Source organism: Lepeophtheirus salmonis, chromosome 12 (assembly GCF_016086655.4).
Source record: "Lepeophtheirus salmonis chromosome 12, UVic_Lsal_1.4, whole genome shotgun sequence".
Classification (NCBI taxonomy): Eukaryota; Metazoa; Arthropoda; class Copepoda; order Siphonostomatoida; family Caligidae; genus Lepeophtheirus; species Lepeophtheirus salmonis.
The window spans coordinates 13,176,203-13,199,829 of NC_052142.2; the positions used below are offsets into that span (position 1 = coordinate 13,176,203).

Here is a 23,627-nt window from a genome sequence, read left to right on the forward strand (position 1 = left end):
AAATCAGTTATATTTATTTTGTATTATGTTTACATATATATATATATATAATATATAAAATTACTCTGTCGTTATCTAAAGCTCTATTAGTGAATATCGTTTTTATAAACTGGATAAAAAAGAAACCCAAATAATAGTGGAGTATTATAATTGACTATAATAATTACGTCATTTAATTTTTCTATCCTTTTATTTACTAGTTAAGGATACATTTATTATAGAATTCAAAACGGAATCCAAATGCTGGTGGTTCTAAATGCTGATTTTGTGGAAAAAGAAATAAATGCACGTTGTTTTTAATTTCAAAAAATTTATAACAAGTTTTCAACTGATTTATTTTGCTGTTATGGAAACAAAAATATATTTATCTATGTTTACAAAAAGAACCATTTTTGCTTTGCAAAATTTAATAAAAAGGCCACTTTTTTGTTTAAAAAAAATGAGCTCAACTTTTGTCGCTTATAAATTTGTCGAATAAACATACAAAATATTTTCTACATTATACCGATAATTAATTTATTATTGATAACTAACTATCCAATCAAAATGTACCAATAAAGCCAACACTGGCTATTTCCCATTATTCTGTAATTTTTACCAAATTTTCCAAGGCAGGATCTGGATAGTCTTGGATCTCTTACACCTCCCATAAGTTCTTAGAGCATTACATCATCCTTTTAGATTTTATACAGTTTACACTCACGAGCTATGTTCTTCTATTCAACACAAGATTAAGAAAAAGTTTAATGAGTTCTTTGGTCTTGTTGGCTTTGGTTGAATCGGCTTTTAAACAAAGAATAAAAACCATAGCATATAAACAACACGCTTGGGAAAAGTTATTCTTCGTAAATCAGTGGGTGTGAGTTCGAACCCCAGTTACTCCTAGGGAAGGGTCTTTGTATATAATTATAGTCGTAAATAAACACTAAATTCTGGTGCATGTACAATATCAGTTGGCAAGAATATTATTATTTACTTGTCCTTATTTGCTGTTTATGTCATATCATTGCTCAACTTATAATCAATAAGAAAACGGAAATATGTTAATAAAGAAAGCTCTTAAGTACCTCTTGTTATGCTATGAGTTGTAAAGAATATGCGCTGATTTTATGGAAGACAAATAAAAGAAACGAACTGATGTCATAAATAATAAAAAAAGTATCTTAAATAATTATGACTTTTTTTTGCATTATTTTTTTCTGAATGTTTCTTAAATTGATCATATGAAGTTGCAATGATTAATGTAAGTAAACATTATAGTATTCGGCAAGGTTAATTAGGCTTGGTAGAATTTTCAATTTGATGTTTCGACCGACTGCTGGTCAAGACAGGCAGATTTTGACCAAACACCCAACCAATCATAGTATATGACGTCACTATTTATAGAATTTTCAATTGCATGTATCTTAACAAGTATTTATTGGTAAGAAAGACAAATCATACACTTTGACGTCAATAATAAAAAGCGTGCTGGAAGTAAAACATGTGTAGTACATGCAGTATGGTATAACCTTGCATTTCTATTAACCTTGAATATTAGGTTCCTTTACTCCATAGGATCTAGGGAGTGTCTTTCAACTCAATATACTATACATAAGGGTGATAATTTTGGTAAGAATACAAAAGCGTGCGAGGAGAAAAGAAGAATTACTTATGGCATCATTGATTAAATAATATACATCTTCTTCTATCAATCAAGAACGTCATCATTCCCGCCTTTATTATTCAATATTAATATAATATTAGATGGTGATAGTCGATAGAGAACTGAATAAAATGCCTAAAATAACGTCGCCTTCTGTCTGGATTTCTGAAAATGGAGGCCCAGGAATTTGGGAATTACTTACCAGATGAGAAACAGATGGTTTGTCGGATTTGACGAAATAAATGTGCCTTTGGTCTCCTATCTAGAATTACACGCCACTCATTATTCTCATCTCATATCAAGAGAATGGATATTCTTCTAAAAAATCAAGTTAATGATGAATAAATCAAGTCAGACTTTAACTCTGATCTCACAAAGATGCTTATTGCATGTAATATAACCTTATCAATTGCTAATCATCTATGTTCAAAAAATTTATGGAGAAACACACGGGTAAACCTATCCCTTGCCGAGGAGCCATCATTAAATTAATGGAGGATGTTGGTACTGATGTCATTTATAGAAATACATATAAAAATGTTTTGAGTCGCCCACACCAAATGACGATCAAGTTATCAGTAAAAAGTATAAAATATTTACTAATTTCGAAATGAAACTCTGAATTTTGTACTATCTAACAGTAAGTATTCAATCTTTTTTTAAATCTAACCCTAAAATATGATTCTATTTTAGCTAAACATATCAAGAATTATGATACACAACTCATTAAATAGTAAAAACAACTGCTTAAATGGTCACAACAACGGGGGTAGTAGCTTTGGATGGTTCGCAACTAGTTTGTCTGAGACTAATTTCTTCACTTAAAGACTTGGGTATGATCATTAGGTTTTCCAATATTACATAGTCAATAAATATTACTTTTTTATCACTTACGGCTTAGCTATGGTTGATAGGCTCCAAGAAATGGTGTTCAGAAAACTCATAAAAGGCAAAAACAACGGGGGTAGTTGCATTGGGTGTAGCATTATAATTACCAATTGTGTATATATGTTGTTATATAAGCATAAATAGTGGAGAAAAAAATCTTTTTTGATGCTCTTAATAAGGATAATATCGCCGGACATTACTACATAATTAGCTTTTGCTCTAAATCTTTACGATGTCATGTTAAAAAACTACAATAAGTCAAGAATGGTTGCCTGAATTGTCTGATCAGTTAAATTTGACTGCATGGATTAACTTTTTTTTTTAAAGATAAATATGAAATAAATGAAAGTGGGATTCTAAAAGCTGTTCTTACTAAGATTGGAAGAAGATATGGATTGAAATCTAACATTATTTTATGATTTACTTTATTATTAATAATTATTAAAATCTCATCGGTAGAAATATATCTATCCTATGCACAATTGTATATGCAACTTGCACATAAGGAAAAAAAGGTGATGGTCTTTTTGATTAAACTCCACGTCTGGCTTGTATTTTGCAACCTCAAGTTATAACATATTGAACTGAATTCCGATGTTAGAACAAGAAGATAATATTTGGATCAATCTATTATTTCAATATTCTGTATTTATAATTTATTGTTATTATTAGTTATATGATTCTAATTGTTTAATTTTGTATATTTAACTTAAATGTATGATGGTTTATTTTTTAGTATGTAGATTGTATTTAATTTAATCCTTCTATTTTAAATTTGGAACTTCAAATATATTTCGAAATACTCTTATTTTGTCGTTTTATTAGTTTTATTTACCTGAGAATATGGTTCACAATAAATTACTATTTTATGGAGTGTGACGTTTCCAAATCTACTGTAACGGATAAAAATCGTCTGTGTCAATTATACGTAGTATATCTTTATTAAACATTTTGCTAATAAATACTTTCGTTACACCCTCAAAAATCATAATAAAGCAGGCAACTGATAAATACTGATGTGATAATCACATCAGTATTTTAAACAATAATACCATATGTCTTTCTCTTCCCTGTCTCCTCGCACGCGTTTTTCTCTACAATATTATCAACTATAACTATACATAAGGATATTTGTTTCTGTAGGAATAATCGAGACGCGAACCTATGCACATTGAGGTCAAGAGAATAATTTGTCCAAGTGCTTTTATTTTCGTAATTAGCGGCAGCGCTAATGATCTGCGTGAGGGAGTAATGTACATTGCAACTAAATATTTTATTATTATGCTAAACATACCCGGAGAAAGTTTATAATTACGTCTTTACACATAACATGAAAAAAGACTTAATGATATTTCTCTGCTCGGATGAATTAATTCTAGTAGTAGAAAGGCTAATTATACCTAAATGGAGGAAATCTATTTGAACAATAAGGGAGAAACTTAAACAAAACAATTAGATTAAAAAGTCAGTTATAGTGTTATAAGCTTTTATTACTGTTCTTAATAACATATAGGTGATAAAAATCGCTTATGGCTAATAATAGTGACAATCCAAGACGGTACTATTTTTATTTTGAGGTTTCTTCATTACTACTTTATCCCAAAAAAATATGGTGGGCAATTAATATAATATTCATTATGCTTGTTATATATGTGGTGCTGATCCCATTGTCAGACTTGTTATATTAAATTATGGTACATCCCATATATACTTATTGTTCGATCTCCAAAAATAAAATAATAATTATTATAGCTTTTGTAAATAACAATTCTTTTCAGGTAGCAATTTCAAAAAAGCAGGATCTTCTAATTTTATAGTTTTTTAACCCTGGATCATGGACAAAAGGGACACTATTAATTATAGTAAGTTAAAATAATTTTAATAAATAATTCTTATAAGACATTGTATCCATTATGACTTTTTATAGAATAAACTTACCTCCTCTGTTTCTATATAACACGTCCGGGCCATCATTGTGGTGCTTGGTCTTTTATAAGAATCTAATCTAATCATACAAAAATCAAGTAGAACATTTGTAGTAAATTATTAAAAGATACGTGTCTATGAAAATAAATAAACAAAGGTAAAATTGCAGTAAATTAGGAAATTACATTGACAGGGCAACATCTCTGTCACAATTTACCTAAGGCCACGAGGGAAGTTTGCCTCTGGGAGGACCTCAATCGATTATGAGGGTATTTGCACTTCCTAATTAACCTAATCCGCCAGTTAATCTCTAATTTCTACTAAAGAAAAAAACCATTAACACAAGTACCAGAAAATGGCAAAATTATCAAGATGAAGTTGGAGGATATTAAGCGTATTGTAGTTACAACCAAGTTGCCAGCCTTAGAATTTAGGAAAATAATCATTTTATGTCTAAAATGGAAGTAAGTCATAATTGTGATGAAATAAATCATGCGAAAGGATAGTTTGTTATTTCCGTATTTCTTTAAAGGAACAGAAACGAAAAATTAACTGCCAATGTCCTTGTATATTTTCTTTTCTCCCACCTCCCTTTTCACAACTGATTGTAGTTGATATAATGAAAAATAGAGAAAGAGAGAGGGTATTTAAGCTCCTAGGATTAGCTGATCAATAAGTTCTTTACATTTGATGGTGAACTTGATAGTTCTACAGAGATAATCCTGTTGAATTTTGAGGGATATGTACATGACATAACAGAATTTGGAAACGATTAATCTCCCGTACATTTTATTGTATTTGAAAATAGAACAGAGTGAACCCAGTTAGATATTTGATATGATCCTGACTTCCAAGATATACAGGAGGAAGACTCCCCCGTTGACTTTACTGCATGTGATTATGAACTATACAGCTATCAATTATAAACCTCATGGTTCCTGTTTCTTCCAAACACTTCTTGACCTCGGAATTCTGAAGGTAGATTGAACCTTTATAATCTCCTGTGGTTTCTGCACTTCTTTACTTTTGCTTGTACTATGGAGATAAAGACAAAGTTGATTTTGAATTGTTGGTCTGGGTCGTATTCTAGGGTACATTTACTTTAAAGGTGCTTCTTTGAATGCAGAATAACCAACCTTGTATCCACTTTTGATTTGCTTATGATAGAGTGCTGATAATTCCAAGCATTTTCATTCTCTATTCACGTTCATCGAATATCTGAAATAGTGAAATGTTGAATTTTTCACATGGCCTCTTATAGTTTTTATGACTGAGAGCAAACAATTGAGTTTTTTTCCGAATAAGAGCCCTAAAGGTCTGAGAGAAACCTATAATTTCATTCCAAAGTAATTCTAAATCTGTAATTATAATTTGGATCCGATCTTGTTGTTGATTTTCACTTCTGAATAGAAAAATAAATTTTCCAATAATTTGACAATTTGTTGGCATCCGACCAATATTTGAAAGTTAATCAAAACTTGCAATATTAGACTCCCGTTATGGCTTAGCAAAACAAGGAAGACTTTTCTTCCAAATTCACAAATTGTTAATATTACTATAATTTTAGATATTTTCTATCGTTTGCCAAACCAATAATAATATTTTCAAATACACACTTTACTAAAAAATTATCAAAATAATACACTGACTTCTGTTAAAGAATAACACTGTTAATTTAGTCTAGCTTAAATATCTAAGTAAAATAATTTAGCTTATACATGTCATCAATGCGCTTATCACATGATATTAAAAATGAATTTTAAAACCTTCAGAAAGGTTTTTTTTTTCATATATTGGGGAAAATTATATAATTTATGACATCTGAAAGTAATTATTTCTCGAAATTTAGGTGTTTCATTTGCTAAATCACCTTACTGTACACCTCAATTGTCTGCTGTCTTTTATTTCTTCTAATACCTTTTAGATTATTTGATCATTAAGGTGGGACACTACATCTATCATGCCTGTACACGCAATGATGAAAAAAATTATAGTTGGTAAGAAGAATTCTATAATTAATTTTTCCATCCATATTTTGGTCGTGATGGCAACAATGTGAAAGTTTTAGAACATATTTATTTTATTTCTCTTATAAAACTAAATTAAAAGTTAATTTCGAAAAAGTAGTAATCCTCATGTCCAAAAAGTTAACTCAAGGTAAAATTTCTACATCTCAAGTTCTCCATTTCGCCTTTGCTCCTGGGTATCAACATTGAAACATCCCAGCCTGAGGGAGCTATATAAATAAATGAATCATTAATTTGGTCAAAACTGAAAAACTTATATTTATCAATTTGTCTAAATCTTTTGGATAAAATAAAGGTCTGGAACTCCATAATTATCCCAAATTTAATTCATCTAACGAGCTACACTCCTTTCAGAAATGATATTTGCAAAAAAAAAAAAAAAAAAAAATGAACAGGATTTTAGAATGAAGGTGGAAATAATTTCATCAATCTAAGATCAATAGGTTGATTCTTGGTGAGGACTTCTGGGCACTTCGAATTAAAAAAATAGTTTTACGAGTAGTTGGGCTACTATCTTAAAAAACGACTCCATATAGGTCTACAAGAGTTATGCAAAGTTAAAAAAATCAGTTAAGAATTTCGGGTAGATAATTACCTACTCTTGGAACTCGACTCTCCCAGTAGTTATCCCTTAACTTTTTCCAAACGAGCCCCTAAATTACAACAATAGATAATTAAATCAAGACAATCAACTCAAGTCTGACGAAATTACCTCTATCGGACGACTTAGACAACACCAAAAACCAACTCTCGCCTCGTACAATTTTCTGGTAAGAGGTCACTTCTTGAAGCTTTGGCAGAACTTCACACATAAGCAATGTGTTGCAAGCCACACATTCCTTGTCTCTAGGCCATTGAACACGTTCCCTACAAATCTGTTAAAATGGTAATAGCAAGGAGTATAAGGCATAACAACCCTAGAGATTTGTTGAAGAAATGACTACTTCATATAAGCGGTGCTCTTGACGACTCCGCTCTCAATAACGCAAGAATAATTTTAAATAACATCTTCACAAACTTGCATCAGAAGCTTTTTCGATACCAATTGGTGACGGGCTCTAACTATACGAATTCCAAACACTACCTTAAGAAGAAAGAAAATATAATTCTAAATTTCTGTAAAGACTAAGTGGAAACGTTCTCTCGCCTCTTTATAGGTTGCTGGGAATTATCGGAGCTACGGGGCATGTTCAAAGAAAGGGTTGAGGAAGGGTACCGAGTAGCACTGAAGGAGAGGGACTTGCTTTTTTTATATCTCTAGAAGCTGACGAAGATATGAAGATCGAGACACTTATTACATATTTTCTTTTTAATGTTGACATAAATAAATGCTTGCGGAGTCCAGTTAAACAGTTCAGTAATACCAGAATGTATTAAGGAGGAAATACGTGCTTTTATTACTTTTATGTGTCTTCCTTTTTTTTTTCTTTTTTTTTTATTATTATTATAATTGATCTGTATATTTGGGAGGGGGAGAGTAGCTAGAAAAAGGGAAGCGAAAAGAAGAAGAAAAAAGTGAATGAAACTACCATTTTAATAACTTCAAATTTTCCTAATATTTATTCACGTTTATAAGCTCAATATATGAATGGATTTGTAAAAATCCCTTTTATTATAATTTAATTTCTGTGAGTTTATGAGTATTTTATTATTTATATGGACTCATTTATTGATAATAATTATGTTCGCCTGTTCTGGTTGAGAATAAATAATACTAAAAAAAATGAGGGGGTAATTATACATCTAAGAAATCCCCCTTTGTAGTTCTTGAGAGCCCCAGGGAGGTCGTTAGAGGGGAAAAAAAAATATATTGAAAAAGTCATCAATATAACAACATAAAAAAAAGCTACGAAGATTTTGAACAACTTTTGTCTCTGTCGTTATTTGATTTTGGGCTTTTTTTATCCTCCAAATGGGAGACAAAGTTTATTGAATTGATTAAACTATAAAAATAACATATTCGCGTGCCTATGCTAGTATATTATAAAATTTATAGGAATAAACTGTCCATTCCAAACTTGGCCGATATAGGTGGAAACTCGCCAATATGAGTACCTAATCCTACCGTTTGGTAACCACATATACGAGTATAGGTATAACTACAGGGTTGATCTTAACTAGTGGTAAACTGAATTTAAATTTTAATAAACTGAAAATTTATTCTTCGATTGTCTTCTAATTCGGTGAAAGGTAGGCTATGTTACTCAAGTTTCCTTATGTAAAGTTTTGACTCAATTAAAAGCAAAACAAATGAGAACGAGTAAAATGTAGCAACAAAGGAATTAAATTTTGAAGCTTCTCTTACGTGGCATGTTCTCATGGCCATATCCAAGGAGCTCAGGTCAGCTTCATTTAGAAATATCTCAGAAGTCTCTAAAGGCTTACATCAAGAAGAAATGGACCAAGCTCGAGTTGACTACATAGTCAAGGGCTGTAAGAGATGTTGGCCTCGTATTGAGGAATTTATTGGAGCTGAGGGCTCACATATTAAATAAAAGTTTTACCAAGCACTTTTTTCAGATGATTTAATTAAATAAATATCCTTACAAAACTGCTAGTTTAAATTTTACTCTAGAAAAATATATCGTGAATAATTTAGTAATTGATGTGCCGCTCCAAAATCTCAACTTTAACATTTGGGGGTGAATGTTAATGTATGTATTTATTAAATGTATGTTTATATATATATATATATTTTTTTGTAATTTTTAACACTATGGGGTTAGTAGAAGCTTAAGTCCAACAAGTCATCATCATCTTGTCATTTTTTATCTCCGCCTCCTAACAAAACAAAGACATCTTTTACTTCAGGACTTCAATGGATCCAGAAAGGACGTACAGTTTTCTTTAGTTACATTCAAGTCATAGAAGTAAAGTGAAGAAAATATTATTCAGTTTATTTTTTATTCAATTAAGGATAATTATAACTCATGAATCAGAATTGGAGACTCGGAGACGGGTTGTAGTTAATTTATATTAAATTGGGACTTCTAACTCCAGGAAGACTCAATTTAGACTTAAAAAAATTTCATAGTTGACTTGGACTCCATATGAAAAACTCGAAACTCGACTAGAATTCGTGGTTAAATAAACAATGAATAAATTTTTGTTTTTGGAGTTTAGGTATCCGTTGTTATTGATAAATCCTTCGTTCATTTTGTGACGATTTTTTTATTGTTATACTGACATTTGGCCATCTTCTAATCTCTGATAATGTAGTATTACATTTAAAGAGATCCTTATGAATTTTACAAATAGTTAGTGAATCAAGGGTTGCTCAATATTGAGATCAACGACACTGATAAAGATGTCAAGATGCAAAGGAGTCGTCTTTTACATATGAAGATATATATAGCAAAACCCATTATATAAGTCATAAAACGGTAAGAATATTTTAAACTACTACCATTTTTTATTTATACAATGATGTGCGCAGGTTGATAGAGCTCAACCATTGGAAAAAAATTTGATAAAATATAAATAATGAAACTCGTCATGAAACGTTTCTGTTCCTGGGGAATAATATGTGGGGGGATCCTCACTAGCCTCTTGTTTAATATTCCCGTCAAAATTTTGTAAGATGCATTCAGAAGTTTGAGTAGCCTGAAGTTTTTTATTTCAAATGTATTTTTTCCTCTCACATGGACTAGGACTAAGATCCCTGTACACATAAACTTAGATATCGATTCCGGATAAAAAATTTCTTTGTAAGCACCCTCAAAGTTTGGGGTAAGCACTGATACAAGTATTTTATAGAACTCGAAAGGGAGACCCGATATTATAGGTGGTTTTTGTGTTTAATCGTATGTCCTGATATATTATATAATTTCAGATCGATGTATAGGTTCATCTATTCCCGACGATTCAAACTTATCCTCTTCTCTTCCAAGTCTGGTCTCCCCACGAATAGAGCTCCACCACCTTGAAGAGTTCTCAAGACGCCAGCTTTGACAAAATTTACACAAAGTCTGACTTGTGCAGTCCCCATACCGGTAAAAGTTTTCATAGAAGTCAGAAGCCGTTCTAGAAACCAGTCTAGGGTCATTGGTTACTGATCCATCTGTTAATCTCAGTAAGTACAATTTTTTGAATCTGAAAGACTTCCAGATTTTTTATAATTACCTTTCCCATTTATATTTTTCTTTTATTACTTCCGCCTTGGCTCTGATTAAATTTTCTTTTTTTATAGCTCTGAGTTTGTCTCTGCTGAGTTCCCTTCTACGCTCTCTATATTGGTCTTAATTTTATTTCCTAAATGTGATTCTCTCTTTCTGATATTTTTAAAGAGATGAGTGGAACCATTTTCTAGTTTTTCTAGAGCTTCACATGAGGAGTACATGCCCGTCCTTATACTCTCGGTATCATATTTTATCATTCTACGTATTTTAGTTTTTGTTTCTCCTGATTCCAGATGGGTGACGTTTAGTTTCTATAACGTTTTGGTTTGTTGATTTACCCTCGAGAACGTAGCCATAATAGCGGATTGATCTGACAAATATTGAGGGAGCACTATGAACTAATTTTGTATTTTAGATATGGTTAGTGAAGTGGAAAATCAAGTTGACCTTGTATTTCCCTTTCTGGATTTGATTCCTCGGAATAAATAACTTATTAATATAAATTTAACATTAAAAAAGATACGACTGGTTTCTTCGGAGGGAACATAACCCTAAGTTCAGCTACTTTTCTTTAAACCTGATAATGTGCTTCAGAATTGATTGCCTCCAGTATTTTATGCGTTTATGGAGTCGTCTGTTTCTTTTGGACTTAAATTTTTTACATCCTCTTAGTTCGAATTTTCTTCTTGCCCTTCCTCTGTAGGATTTTCGGATCCTCCTTTTAAGTATTGTTCTTGATTGACTGTCTTTTTATGGACATTGGCATTTTTGTGGATTTCACGATAATCTTTAATAGATGTTTTATTGTTCTCACATCTAGAGATAGTGATCAAACCTGAAGCATTAGGAGCACTGTTTTTTGCTCTGTTAAACTCTATTTTTTTAGTTTAGAATATTATTATGCCTCTTGACATGCAATTGTAAAAGTTCGTACTTTTGTAGCATAATCTTTATTATCAAGAAATTCAGACTCTCTAATCTGGTAGTAAACTCGAGAGATTATGTATCCTAGACTTGATAAATTAATGAAAAAAGACTGCATTATAGCTACATCTGTCCCATCGGAAAGTCTCTTTAGCAAGACAGAAAAAATAATTTATGAATGCACAAATTATTAAAGTCCGAAAAGTTAGCCAGCTTGTATTCCTTAATACTAACATCGGTTAAATGCAGTTCGATTCGAATGAGTGCCGCAAAGTAGTAATCAATCATCCACAATATTTTTTAAATAAATTTATATCTATTAGATTACAATTTTGCCTTTACAATTTAATCTTTAAAAATTTTGCTATATTGATTCAATACAGGTTTTTTAAATATTAGTTTGAATCATTGACAAAAATATTATAAAATTATTTTTTTTGGAGGAAGGGGGATCTCAGAACTAATTCAATGAACAAATCTTTCTATTGAAATGATATAAAGTGATTCAGTTCACTAAATGGAATCACAATTCCCAGACTACAAGCGACTGTCGGGCAAGACGGACCAAAATTAATAAAACACGCAACTAATCATATTATTTGCCGTCACTATTAAAAAGCGTGTTGGAAGTCAAACATCAGTCGTACACACGTTCTGGGCGTGTTTGGTCGAATAAATTACTTTTTTAAGATAAAAGAAAAACGGTTGTTGTGTGTTCTTTTTCCTCTTTCTTATTTTTTTATTCATTGTTTATTAATAATCCTTGGGCAACATCTCCCTCTTATAAAGGGTATAGTTTGCCGCTGACCTTAGTGCAATATTGAATATAATTAATTTTATTAGTCAAGTGCCTTAAAAAAGTAATTCATTGGATGTGCATCTGTCCATTTTCCCTAGGAGTTCATATTTTCCATTTGGATATCCTAACTACTCGCCTTCTGATACTCTCTTCATGTTCTCTCCAAGGGGTCTTGTCTCTCTGTGTGTCTTACTCGGTTTATCTCATGTTCTTTAATGGAAGGATCGTACAATGTGTAGATGCCCCTTCCCATCAAAGTCTGTGATAGTGACTTCTGACATCGTGAATCATTGCCTTTATACTTAAAAATACATAAATTCCTCAAAATCTTCTACAAATTGATCGTTTACAACTATTTGAAGAAATGAGTTCCATATAAAAAAAAACACAATAATCCACTGAATGCCCAAATGAGGAACAGAAAGAGTTCTCATCCTCTATCCACTGCTCCTTCATTTAAATTCTGAAGTCCTTTTGGTCTTAAGTCAACCCTGTTTCGTCTCTTACTCTAATAAAAACATTTCATTTAAATAGGAGCCCTTTAGTTTCCTTGAAGTACATATATGTTACCGGCAATAAGTCTCATTAACCATATTATAGAATACCTTGTTAAAAAATATTATGCCTTATGGTTTCAGGCAAACTATATAATACATTAATTTTTTTTATACTTTTCCGAGGTATCCTATGTATAACCTAGATGTTATATATATTGACCAGTAACTATTTAGGCAAAGTATTAAATGTTAAAAAGATGGGATTAGAAAACTTCATTATGAATTAGGCATTTGAAATAATACACTTTAAAAATAGGTATTATTTTCAGAAATAAATGATAGCAAAACTGAGATTGAAAAAGGAAAAGCTGGAATGCACTAGTCATTATATTATTTGCAAAAAAACTATTCTGACACTCTGACGTTACAAACATATATCTTTCGATTAATGTTACAATCGGAGAAACTTATTTATACATATTAATTATTGCAGCAGCAAAGTCTGGAATTGTATTTTGAATTGGACTTACTTTCTTTTTTACGTAAAGGCACAATTATTCTGGCATTTTATATTGCAAATACATTTGGCAAATCCTTGGCCTCTTCCTGTGGATTAAAAAATAGCTGCGGATCGAAAAGGGATTTCACCGTGAGGGACATCTTCAATTCTCACCGAACTATTTTTGCATACAGTGAATTGTGATCCGACTTATAGATTTTTTCTGTTGTGTCAAGCTTGTAAAACCAATTTTCTGTCACGTTCAAAACAACAGCTAAGAGGTTACGCGATTCTACTTTAGATATTGGAACTCGTACCGTTGCATTCAAAGGCACAGAGGTATTTTTTTTTGTCACTCTCTTTACATTTTTTGTACCAGCATCTCGAGGCTTTTCTTTTTTTATGCTATTTTATTATTGATGGCCTTCTCAATATTGAAGTTAACATTGTATAAAATAATGTTAACCCCACCAACTTTGACTTCTTCACTAGCATTGTTTTGAGGATATTGTTTGGACATGGTGTTAACATTTTGGTCGTACTTATGACATGTGCTGGCATCCTTGGTTTTTTAATACATCGCGTCAAATATTAGATGCAAAGAAGAAATTAGTCTTTTTGTATCCCAGAAGTAGAAAGATTTCCGATATATGCTAATTTATTAATGTATATTTATGTCTTGATTTCTTTGATATAAGATATACTTATTAGGGATATTGAATAAGATTGAATTTATTTAAACAATTAATCTACATGATTCTCATCTATGAATTCTATTTGGGACTGTAGCTCTTGCATTGGCTTATCTTCTATTTCTTTTTTCTCCCCTTTATTTGAATGCTTGTTATTCTATTTTCTAGCTCTTCCTCAGTCTCTACATCTTTAAAAATGTAATCTGGTAGAAATGACGTCGAAAGGCGAACTCTTGCCTTGCAGCCAAATAGAGCTTCCTATGGAGACATCCTAATCCCAGAATGAAAGACTCTATTCTTAATTAACTGAACGAATCTTAATCACTTGCTCGAACAATTGCTTTTTTACTCTTGCATCCAAGTGCACAACATATTTTCAATGTCCTGATTAGCTCGGTCTACGTTCCCCTGACTTTGTGAGTGGTATACTTCCCGTGGAGGATTTTTAAGGTCGGCCAGTACTACTTTAGACTATTTAACACTCTGTAATCTCCCTTTGTCCAATTCAACTGTTTGAGTTTATGCAAGCTCGATGATTATGTAATCAAAATATATTGTTGATTACAGGAAAGTTAACGCGCACAAAACACAAATACTGTTGCTGCTGATCAGCCAGTAACTTCATCTGACCCCCTTGCTTTGACATTCCTTCTTTTTATCTATAGACTATAGTTTATTTCCTGTTCTTTTTGTTCGTTCGTTAAAAATTGACGCCCGCTACAATATTCTGGGGAATAAAATAAATAAAGTAATAAATAAACCAAGATCCTTTGTTTCATGTCATTCGTCTTCGTCGAAATAAAAGGTTTAGTTTGTGTTATTTCTACAGAAGAAGTGGATTTCGTGCAAGGGCCATAACAAGTATCTATACACTATACACTATGTTTAACTTTGTGTTGTTATTTGCAGTCTGTAACTTAGATGTATTATATGCATAGGCAAAATGTGACCCTGGCCACTAAGAAGAAGATCAGGGCCCAGATCAAGATAAACTCTCTTCTGAGCATCAGAACAATTGTCAAGAAGAATAGCATGGGTAAGACTACTGCTGCCAACATTGTCAAGGACATTGGGGGCAAGTCCTTGGTCCGCACCACCCGTCCCATGTTGTCCATGGCCAATATGGAGGCCAGATACATCCGATGCAAGAAGATTTTGAACAACATGAAAAGCAATGGGGACAGAATTCTCATTTTTTCAGATGAGAAAACTTTTACAGTGGATCCAGTCTTCAACCGCAAAAATGATCGCTACATTAACCTTAATGGTTATGTGGGATCTGAGAAATATGTATCCATGACCAAGCACCCAGCCAGCATCATGATGCTTGGAGTTGTTGGCTCAGATGGTAAAGCCATGCCTCCAGTCTTCTTCCGAGAGGGCTACAGGCTCACCTCGGAGGACTACATCAAGGTGCTCAAGACCAAGGTGGCCCCATGGATCAGGAAGGAGTATCCTGGCAAGAGGGTGTGTTTCCAGTAGGATGGGCACCCGCACATACAGCCAAGAACACCCAGAAGTGGTTGAAGGAGAATGTGGAATTCTGGCCTAAGGACTTCTGTCCCCCTCCTCCCCCGACCTGAACCCCTTGGATTTCAGCATCTGGGCGTACATTGAGAAGCAGGCTTGCAAAAAACGCCACAGCAGTACCAAAGCTCTCAAGGCCAGTACCACCAAGGTCTGGGCCAAGATGGACCCCACCTACATCTAGAACACCTGCTCCTCCTTCCGTCCCCGTATTGTGGCTGTTATGGAAGCTAAAGGCCAAATTGTTAAAAATATATAGATTATAACCAAGCGAAGTTTTTTTATTACAAACATTTCTCTGTATCTCTACTTTTAGTCCGTGTAGATCTTAATGAAGTTGGAAGTTAGAAATCAGTCAGGGCTTTCCGGACACCCGGTATATAATACCTAGGTAATTTATAAAATGTTGTTTATTATATACTTTGCCTGAGACTATCGGGTATTATATACATTATCTAGGTAATATATATTCCTGGATTTTCCTTCTTTGCCGCTTACATATAAAACGCAGAAATAACTTATATCAATCACAATTTCATTTATAAGGTGGAGTTTGTTAATGATTATCTATATGAATAATTATATAACCTGGATCCTGGATTTATTTATTACTTGTGTACCTATTTTTCATTGGAAAACGAATGGAAGATCAGTTTAGACTTCTAAAGATAATGTTTCTCTATAGTTTTTCCTGCATTGCCAATGCATATTCTATTCTGCTAATAAGTATATTTCATTCTATATAAAAATGTCTCATTTGATTTAGTATATGTATGATGCCACTAATAATTTGTTGAATCAATTTGTTTTATTAAATATATAATAACTTTAATATAGTATCAATTGTCTTTTAAAATTTGTCTGATTTTCTGTTTATGACTTCTATTAAAAGTTAGAATTAATATAATTATTTTTTTTCAGTTGTATTTTTAAAAATTTAACTATACATTTTTAATTAAATTATTATTATACGTTATAATACTTAAGTAAATTCTCTTAATAATGTTCATTATTTCAATGTCACGTTAAAGACGTCATACTTCGTAATATTTAGTACTTGTATACAATACCATGCTTCGTACAAATTCTAATAAAGTAAATAATAATTATATTTGAAATATTGAAATTCCCTACTCATTGTGAATGGTCTCTCCAATGTTGCAATCTTTTAATCTCCTTAGCAAAGAAGGAGTGGAATCCGCTCGCTTGAGATCAAATATCAAGTTAAAAGTATCTTTCTTCTATTTCCTCTATCTGGCTTTGGTCCTATCTCTTGGATCACATATCATATGAGTTTCCATATTTTAACCTCATCAAAAATAGAATCCATGATTTTGGCAGTTGTAAGTTAAGTTGTATCTGGATTTACGAACAACAAAGACCAACTGCCTGAATAGTCCCAAAGGGGGTCTTAGCTTCAAATGTTGTGCTAAATGTTTCTCTAACATCTGTTTCTTCGGATAAACACTTCGAACATGCAGATGTGGAATTTATTTAATATAATTTTAAGTCTTCTCAGTATATTTGAAGTATGATGGAATGAAGAGAGATTTTATTTCTATTAATAATTAGTATATTTATTTCCGAGTAAAAATGCTTCATTATATTTTGTATATATAATTTACATTTGTCGCTGATAATTTGTTGAATCTATTTGTAATATTTAATATTGATAACATCTTTGTCTTTTCATTATTAATTTGTTTGATTTTCTATGATAACTTCTATTAAAATTTCTTATTAATGTTTTAGTAATAGTTAATCGTTATTTCAGTTGTTTTTTATTTTACCCATACTTTTTTAACTTAATATCATAAATATACGTTATACTTTAACTCTTCAATTTACTAGTAATTTAATGCTACGGCTAAAGTGATATCCATTAGTTTTTGTTTACTCATTATATTTACTATCATATTAACAATTTTAAGGGAAGAAATTTTGAAGATCTCAATGTTAATAGATCTATAATATAGGAATATGGAAATTCTTTTTATGGGTTTCATGAAGTAAATCAAGTATTCCTGAATTTGAAAATTTTAGTTTCTTTCTTTATTAACTATTCTAGTGTTATTTGAAATTTAGAAGATTCTCATTTCTATACCAGATTCAACTGATATTCTATCCCCAAAAACATATCATAAGTCGATAGTACCAAATGCCTCGCTCCTGCGATTGTTTTATCCCACTCGCTATATGCCCAGACCTAGTTATGGTATAATCTTTATGTTTCTATTAATCTCGCTAAGTTGTATTAATAATTAAAAAAAAACAAGTAAACAAATTACGCAAAATGGCACCAATATCCTCGTGTATGTAAACAAACTACTATTAAAAGCAACTAAGCTCATGCCTAGTTGAATTAGTTAATACTTACTTATAATTAGAGTAGTTTGTAATGAAAAAAAGAGAGCGAAACGAAGTTTCAATGTGAATTTTAGATATTTTCTATCGTTTGCCAAACCAATAATAATATTTTCAAATACACACTTTACTAAAAAATTATTAAAATAATACACTGACTTCTGTTAAAGAATAACACTGTTAATTTAGTCTAGCTTAAATATCTAAGTAAAATAATTTAGCTTATACATATGTCATCAATGCGCTTATTACATATGATATTAAAAATGAATTTTAAAACCTTCAGAAAGAGGTTTTTTTTTTCATATATTGGGGAAAATTATATAATTTATGACATCTGAAAGTAATTATTTCTCGAAATTTAGGTGTTTCATTTGCTAAATCACCTTACTGTACACCTCAATTGTCTGCTGTCTTTTATTTCTTCTAATACCTTTTAGATTATTTGATCATTAAGGTGGGACACTACATCTATCATGCCTGTACACGCAATGATGAAAAAAAATTATAGTTGGTAAGAAGAATTCTATAATTAATTTTTCCATCCATATTTTGGTCGTGATGGCAGCAATGTGAAAGTTTTAGAACATATTTATTTTATTTCTCTTATAAATACTAAATTTAGTTATTAATAATAATGAACTAATGATTTATTTATTTGTAGTTGTTCCTTTTTAAATTGATGTGTAACTTTTGTTAAAATGGAATAATAATACCATACATGAAAAAAATATTTTCATATAATTTTTGTAGTTGATACCTGAATATCTATTTTTTGTTATCCAATGCTCTCATAGTTCATATTTTATTATTCAAGAGAAAACACTTTTAAAAAATAATCTGAGGATTTGTATGGAGACCAATTATAAGTCCTTGTTAACCCAAGTAGAATTAAAGATCGACATCGGAATAGTATTTGCCTATACATAGCTAAATACATAATAGGATTTGTTTGTATGCCGTTAATCTCATAAATAACAGTAAAAATTAGATTTGGGAGTTCCGTTGCGATAGTAATTCAAAAAAGTTCAAGAACTCAAAGTTGATCGATTTTTTTGCTTTTTAAATGTGATTTGAAGAGCTGATAATGCAAAGAAAAACGCTTGGAAGACCTATTTGGTGGAAGTAACAGGGGGTGGGGGACTCTTATCGAATAAAGTTTCGAGAACTCTACCTTAACTCGAATCATGAGGCCGAGGCTTATCATTTGGTCTTGAATGTAAACAAATTGTCCATTAAAAATGATAAATCATGCTCTCATGTGTTGCAAGGGCGGTAGTATCATTTCACACTAATTAGTGTTAATATCCCTGGAAGTCATTTTCATTGAAGAGAGCTGAATAATTGTAGTAATTGACAATTTTTTTTCCTTTTCTATGAAAGCGATTTGTGCTCTTTTGAGCTGGGATGTGGCTCCCTCACTTTTTATTGTTTTATGTGAAAGGCTATACCAGGTTTGTCTGCAGGATTTTTTTTTTTTTTTTTTTTTTTGGGGGGGGTTACTTTTTTCGGTAGAAGTCATATTTTAAATTTTGTTTGGGGGGCCCTTCCAGCCCCCCTCCACAACCGACGACGTCCCTAAGTAGCTAAAGCAGTCTTAGCGATTCCAATTCTTGAAATGTTAGAATCGGATTCGATGCAATAGAACCAAGACACAGCTTAATTTTTTTGTCAGTCTATATTCTCAATCTCACATAATCTCATTTCTACTGTCAATGAATGACTTGTAAATCAGTCTCATGGTAAAAATAATTTATTTCATTCTTGCACATAATTGTTTCTAGGTGCCACGCATTAATGATGACAAATAATAAGGATACAGAATGTAGGAGGCAATTTAGGATCAAGTCTTTACTGAAAAAATATAGAATAAATCTTAACCAGAATACATCAAACCAATTGTTCCTTCATATTCATGAATATAAGAAGAAAATAAAAAGTTCATTAGATATTGGCAGATAGCTGTTCAAATTGTTTTTTTCTTAAACCGAAACCGTTGAAATAGAACATATAAATTTGGAATATTCTCAAGGTTAATAAAAATACAAGGGTAACCATCATGTAATTGGGCTTCATAGAATTTTCAATTAGATGTACCTTACCGACTGCTGAGTAAGACAAACATATTTTGACGTCATAGAGAGTAACAACGGTATATTAAACCATATAATACTAGAAATTATATGAATATTAACAATGCTATATATTCTTTGACATAACTTTTAAAAAGCGTGGTGGAAGTCAAACATCTGTGGGAACAGCGTTAGTGTACAACCTTGTATTTCTATTAACCTTGGAATATTCTCAAAAGACCATTTACTCATTTATCTCACGGGAATAATTTTTTTTATAATTTCACTTTACATATATGTACATATTAAATAGTTTATGCTAAAGGATTTTTCAATAGGAACGCTTGCACTTTACGTTGATAGGTTTCGAAAACGACGTCATATGTGTTATTGTTTCTTTGACAACTGTGCTCAGAAATCATTGTAGTTTTATCATGGAGCAGTACACACTCGAGCAAAGCTTGCAAATTATTAAAATTTATTACAAAAGTGGTGAGTCTTTTATCCAAACTTTCAGAGCGTTAACGCCAATTTATGGTAAATGTAATCGACCTGCAAAATCAACAATTCAACATTTGGTGAAAAAATTTGAGTCCACATACACGCTACATAATGTTCCTGTGCCGGTGAGACAAAGAAATGCACGAAATGTTAAAAATATTGCTGCCGCAATTGCATCAATTCAAGGTGACCCAAATCTGTCTCTTACGCGCCGTTCTCAATCGTTGGGCATCTCTGTGACATCGTTATGGCAAATTTGGCGAGAAGATCTTGGCCTTCACCCGTATAAGATCAAGTTGACACAAGAACGGAAGCCGTTTCACCACTTCAAACGTCGGGAATTCGTAAAATGGGCTGAAGGAAACTTCGGAAATGATCCTGATTTTCAACATCAAATCATCATCAGCGATGAGGCACATTTTTGGCTCAATAGCTTTGTTAACAAGCAAAATATGTGCTATTGGGCCGGAAAACACCCACACGTGATGCATGAGGCGCCATTACATCCCCAAAAAAAATTAGTGTTTTGAGTGAATTGCAGACTGGTGGTGTCATTGGGCCGTACTTTTTCTTCGACGATGACAAATGCCACGTTACTGTGAATGGAAATCGTTACCGCGCCATGATAACCGATTTTTTTTTTTTTTGGTCTGAATTGGAAGATATGGACTTGGACGATATGTGGTTTCAACAAGACGGTGCCACTTCCCACACATCAAATGTTACAATCGATTTATTGAAGAGTAAGTTTGATGAGCGTCTTATCTCCAGAAATGTACCAGTCAATGGGCCGCCTCGCTAGTGCAATTTAACGCCTCTAGACTATTTTCTTTGGAGTCACGTGAAAGCCTTGGTCTACACCAATAATCTGTCGACGTTAAAAGAGCTCAGAACAAATATTCAACGCGAAATTGCTGTAGTTTCAGCCAATTTATACGGACAAGTAGTCAAAATTGGACTTCGTAAAACGTGGACGTGGTGGTCATTCAAACGACATCGAATTTTATTCATAAATTAACTTAAATCTATTTTAACAGCAAATAAAGAAATCGTCGATACCTCAAACCGTTTTCGTTTTATTAAAAAAAAAAAAAAAATGGGGGCGCTGTTAATGAAAAAACCTTTATTTTGTCACCTAATTGTGTCCTCAAATCAGATGTTGTTTGTAACTCCAGTAACATGGGATTAGTAACTAATAATATGTATTAATATTTGAAATATTATTGAAGAGTCATTAGTTACCATTCAAATTCATGAAAATAATAACATTAAAAAAGAGTTGATTATAATTAAAATGAATTATTCTGTATTCAGTATATAATCAAGAAATAAATATTAAATAGCAAAAATAAAGATCGTAATTGTTAATTTCATGACTTTTAATTCTACATTATTGAATTTAGTCTATTTTTGACTAAGGTGTACAACAAGGATAGAACTTAATGTTTTTTAGTCTTTTTTTGTGTTCCCCGTTGGACGTCATTTTTATCAGTACCAGAGGCACTTCAGCTTTCTATATTTGTCCGTAGACTTATGTATCAAAATATTAAAAAAAATAAGTTTTTTATCAAACATAACACGTAAATTAAAAAATATATTTATGATGAAATGTATTATAAAGCGATATAACGCTTATATATTTATATTCATTTCACTTACCTCTCCACGGTTAATATTTCTTAACTTTTCATAAACTTTTTCTATCTCTCTTCCAAATACTCCAAATTCCGGTATAACCAGTTGGTTTTTAAATGCTCGAATAATTAGTGTAAGGTTGTTTTTGATTACCCTGAAATTAATTATAGCTTAGAACGTCCATTTTTATATAAAATGTAGACTATTATTATTTTACCGCATATAAACAAAGTTATAGGACACTTATCTCTTGGAAAACTAACCATTGACATTATAGTTATAGTATGAATATTGAAATATTGAGCCAACCGTTGTGATTTACTCATTTATATTATGCAAATTTCAGAAGTTAAGGGTATTTTTTTACAATGTTCGGGTAAGCAATAGTTACATATAATTAGGCGTCGATTGCTATGAAAAAGATTTTCTTAGTCCCTACCAGAAGACACAATAAAAGAAGAGAATTGAGATAGCAGGCGCTTTCAGGCGGGATTGTACTAGAAGGACATCTGGTAGCAGATTGGGCCCGAGAAAGACGATTTACAATGTTTCCCTGCGGTTGAAGGTCGGGAAGAACCTCAGACATTCTCTGGAAGGAGGCAGGAAGCCCTCCATGTTCGTCAACTGCCTGAAGTCGGCCTTCAAGAAACAGCCGAATTCCTCAAATTCTGACAATGCCAAGATGAAAAAGCTCCTATTGAAGTTTCTTTTTTGACAAGTGCAACCAAATGATATATACTCACTTAAGGGGTTAAAGATGGGAAAAAGGAATATGAAATATTGGGTTTAAAGCTGAGCGTGTGAAATGCAAAGGCTCTAATTATGGCTCATTTGACATAATACAGTTTAATGCCGTAACATGTAAGTATATTATTTGCTCAGAAGTTGAATAATATTTTATTCCATTTATCTTTAATGCACAACCATCACACACACATCAATATAAAAAAATAAAAACCTAAAACACAACACTAACATTAAAAAATATCACTTCAAGACTGGTATAGTCTATTGACAGTTAGAAAATTAGCGACGTTTCCCCCCCTCTTTCTAAGCCCCTAGGTGCCCATATTGCTGTCCCATAACATACCATTGATTCCAAGAAAATCTCTTGAATCATTTGAAATATAACAGCCGCATTGGAAATACATTTGCAGCTATCCATACATTTTTTTATTGATGATATGCTCAATATGAGCACCCTATCTCAGTCTTAGTGAATTATATCAACAGGTATGAGTAATGACTACCCACTTTATTGCTGAATAATTTATTTTGAAATTTGGTTTAAAAAATTACACTTGCTTTGTTGTATATCTTAGGGACATAAAAAACAAACAAGGTGATTACTTAAATATAAAAGATATCCTGCTATAATAATCTTTAGATAAATTATTTTACCATAATTATGGCAAATTAATTAATAATTATCCTTCTTCTTTCCCTTTCTTTCCTCGTATCGTTTTAAACCCCGTGCAGTGCTGCCACTCGTAGGGAATTTAATGTGTCGTAG

General features: G+C 31.9%; 1 protein-coding gene and 1 long non-coding RNA gene across 12 annotated transcripts in view; both read right to left on the reverse strand.

Annotated features, from left to right (window-relative positions):
• LOC121126800 (glutaminase kidney isoform, mitochondrial) overlaps positions 1–23,627 on the reverse strand; it is a 97,380-nt gene that overhangs the window by 32,810 nt on the left and 40,943 nt on the right. For all 11 annotated transcript variants that reach the window (XM_040722141.2, XM_071892085.1, XM_071892091.1 and 8 more), the window contains one exon: positions 22,139–22,268. In XM_040722141.2, the coding sequence (XP_040578075.1) occupies positions 22,139–22,268 (130 nt within the window). The remainder of the gene's footprint in view (positions 1–22,138; positions 22,269–23,627) is intronic.
• Positions 100–22,131, reverse strand: LOC121126802 (uncharacterized). The gene is made up of 5 exons (XR_005867194.2): positions 7,634–22,131; positions 7,199–7,570; positions 7,082–7,139; positions 4,472–6,695; positions 100–4,360 (listed from the first exon to the last, which is right to left on the reverse strand). It is a non-coding gene; the product is annotated as an uncharacterized lncRNA (long non-coding RNA).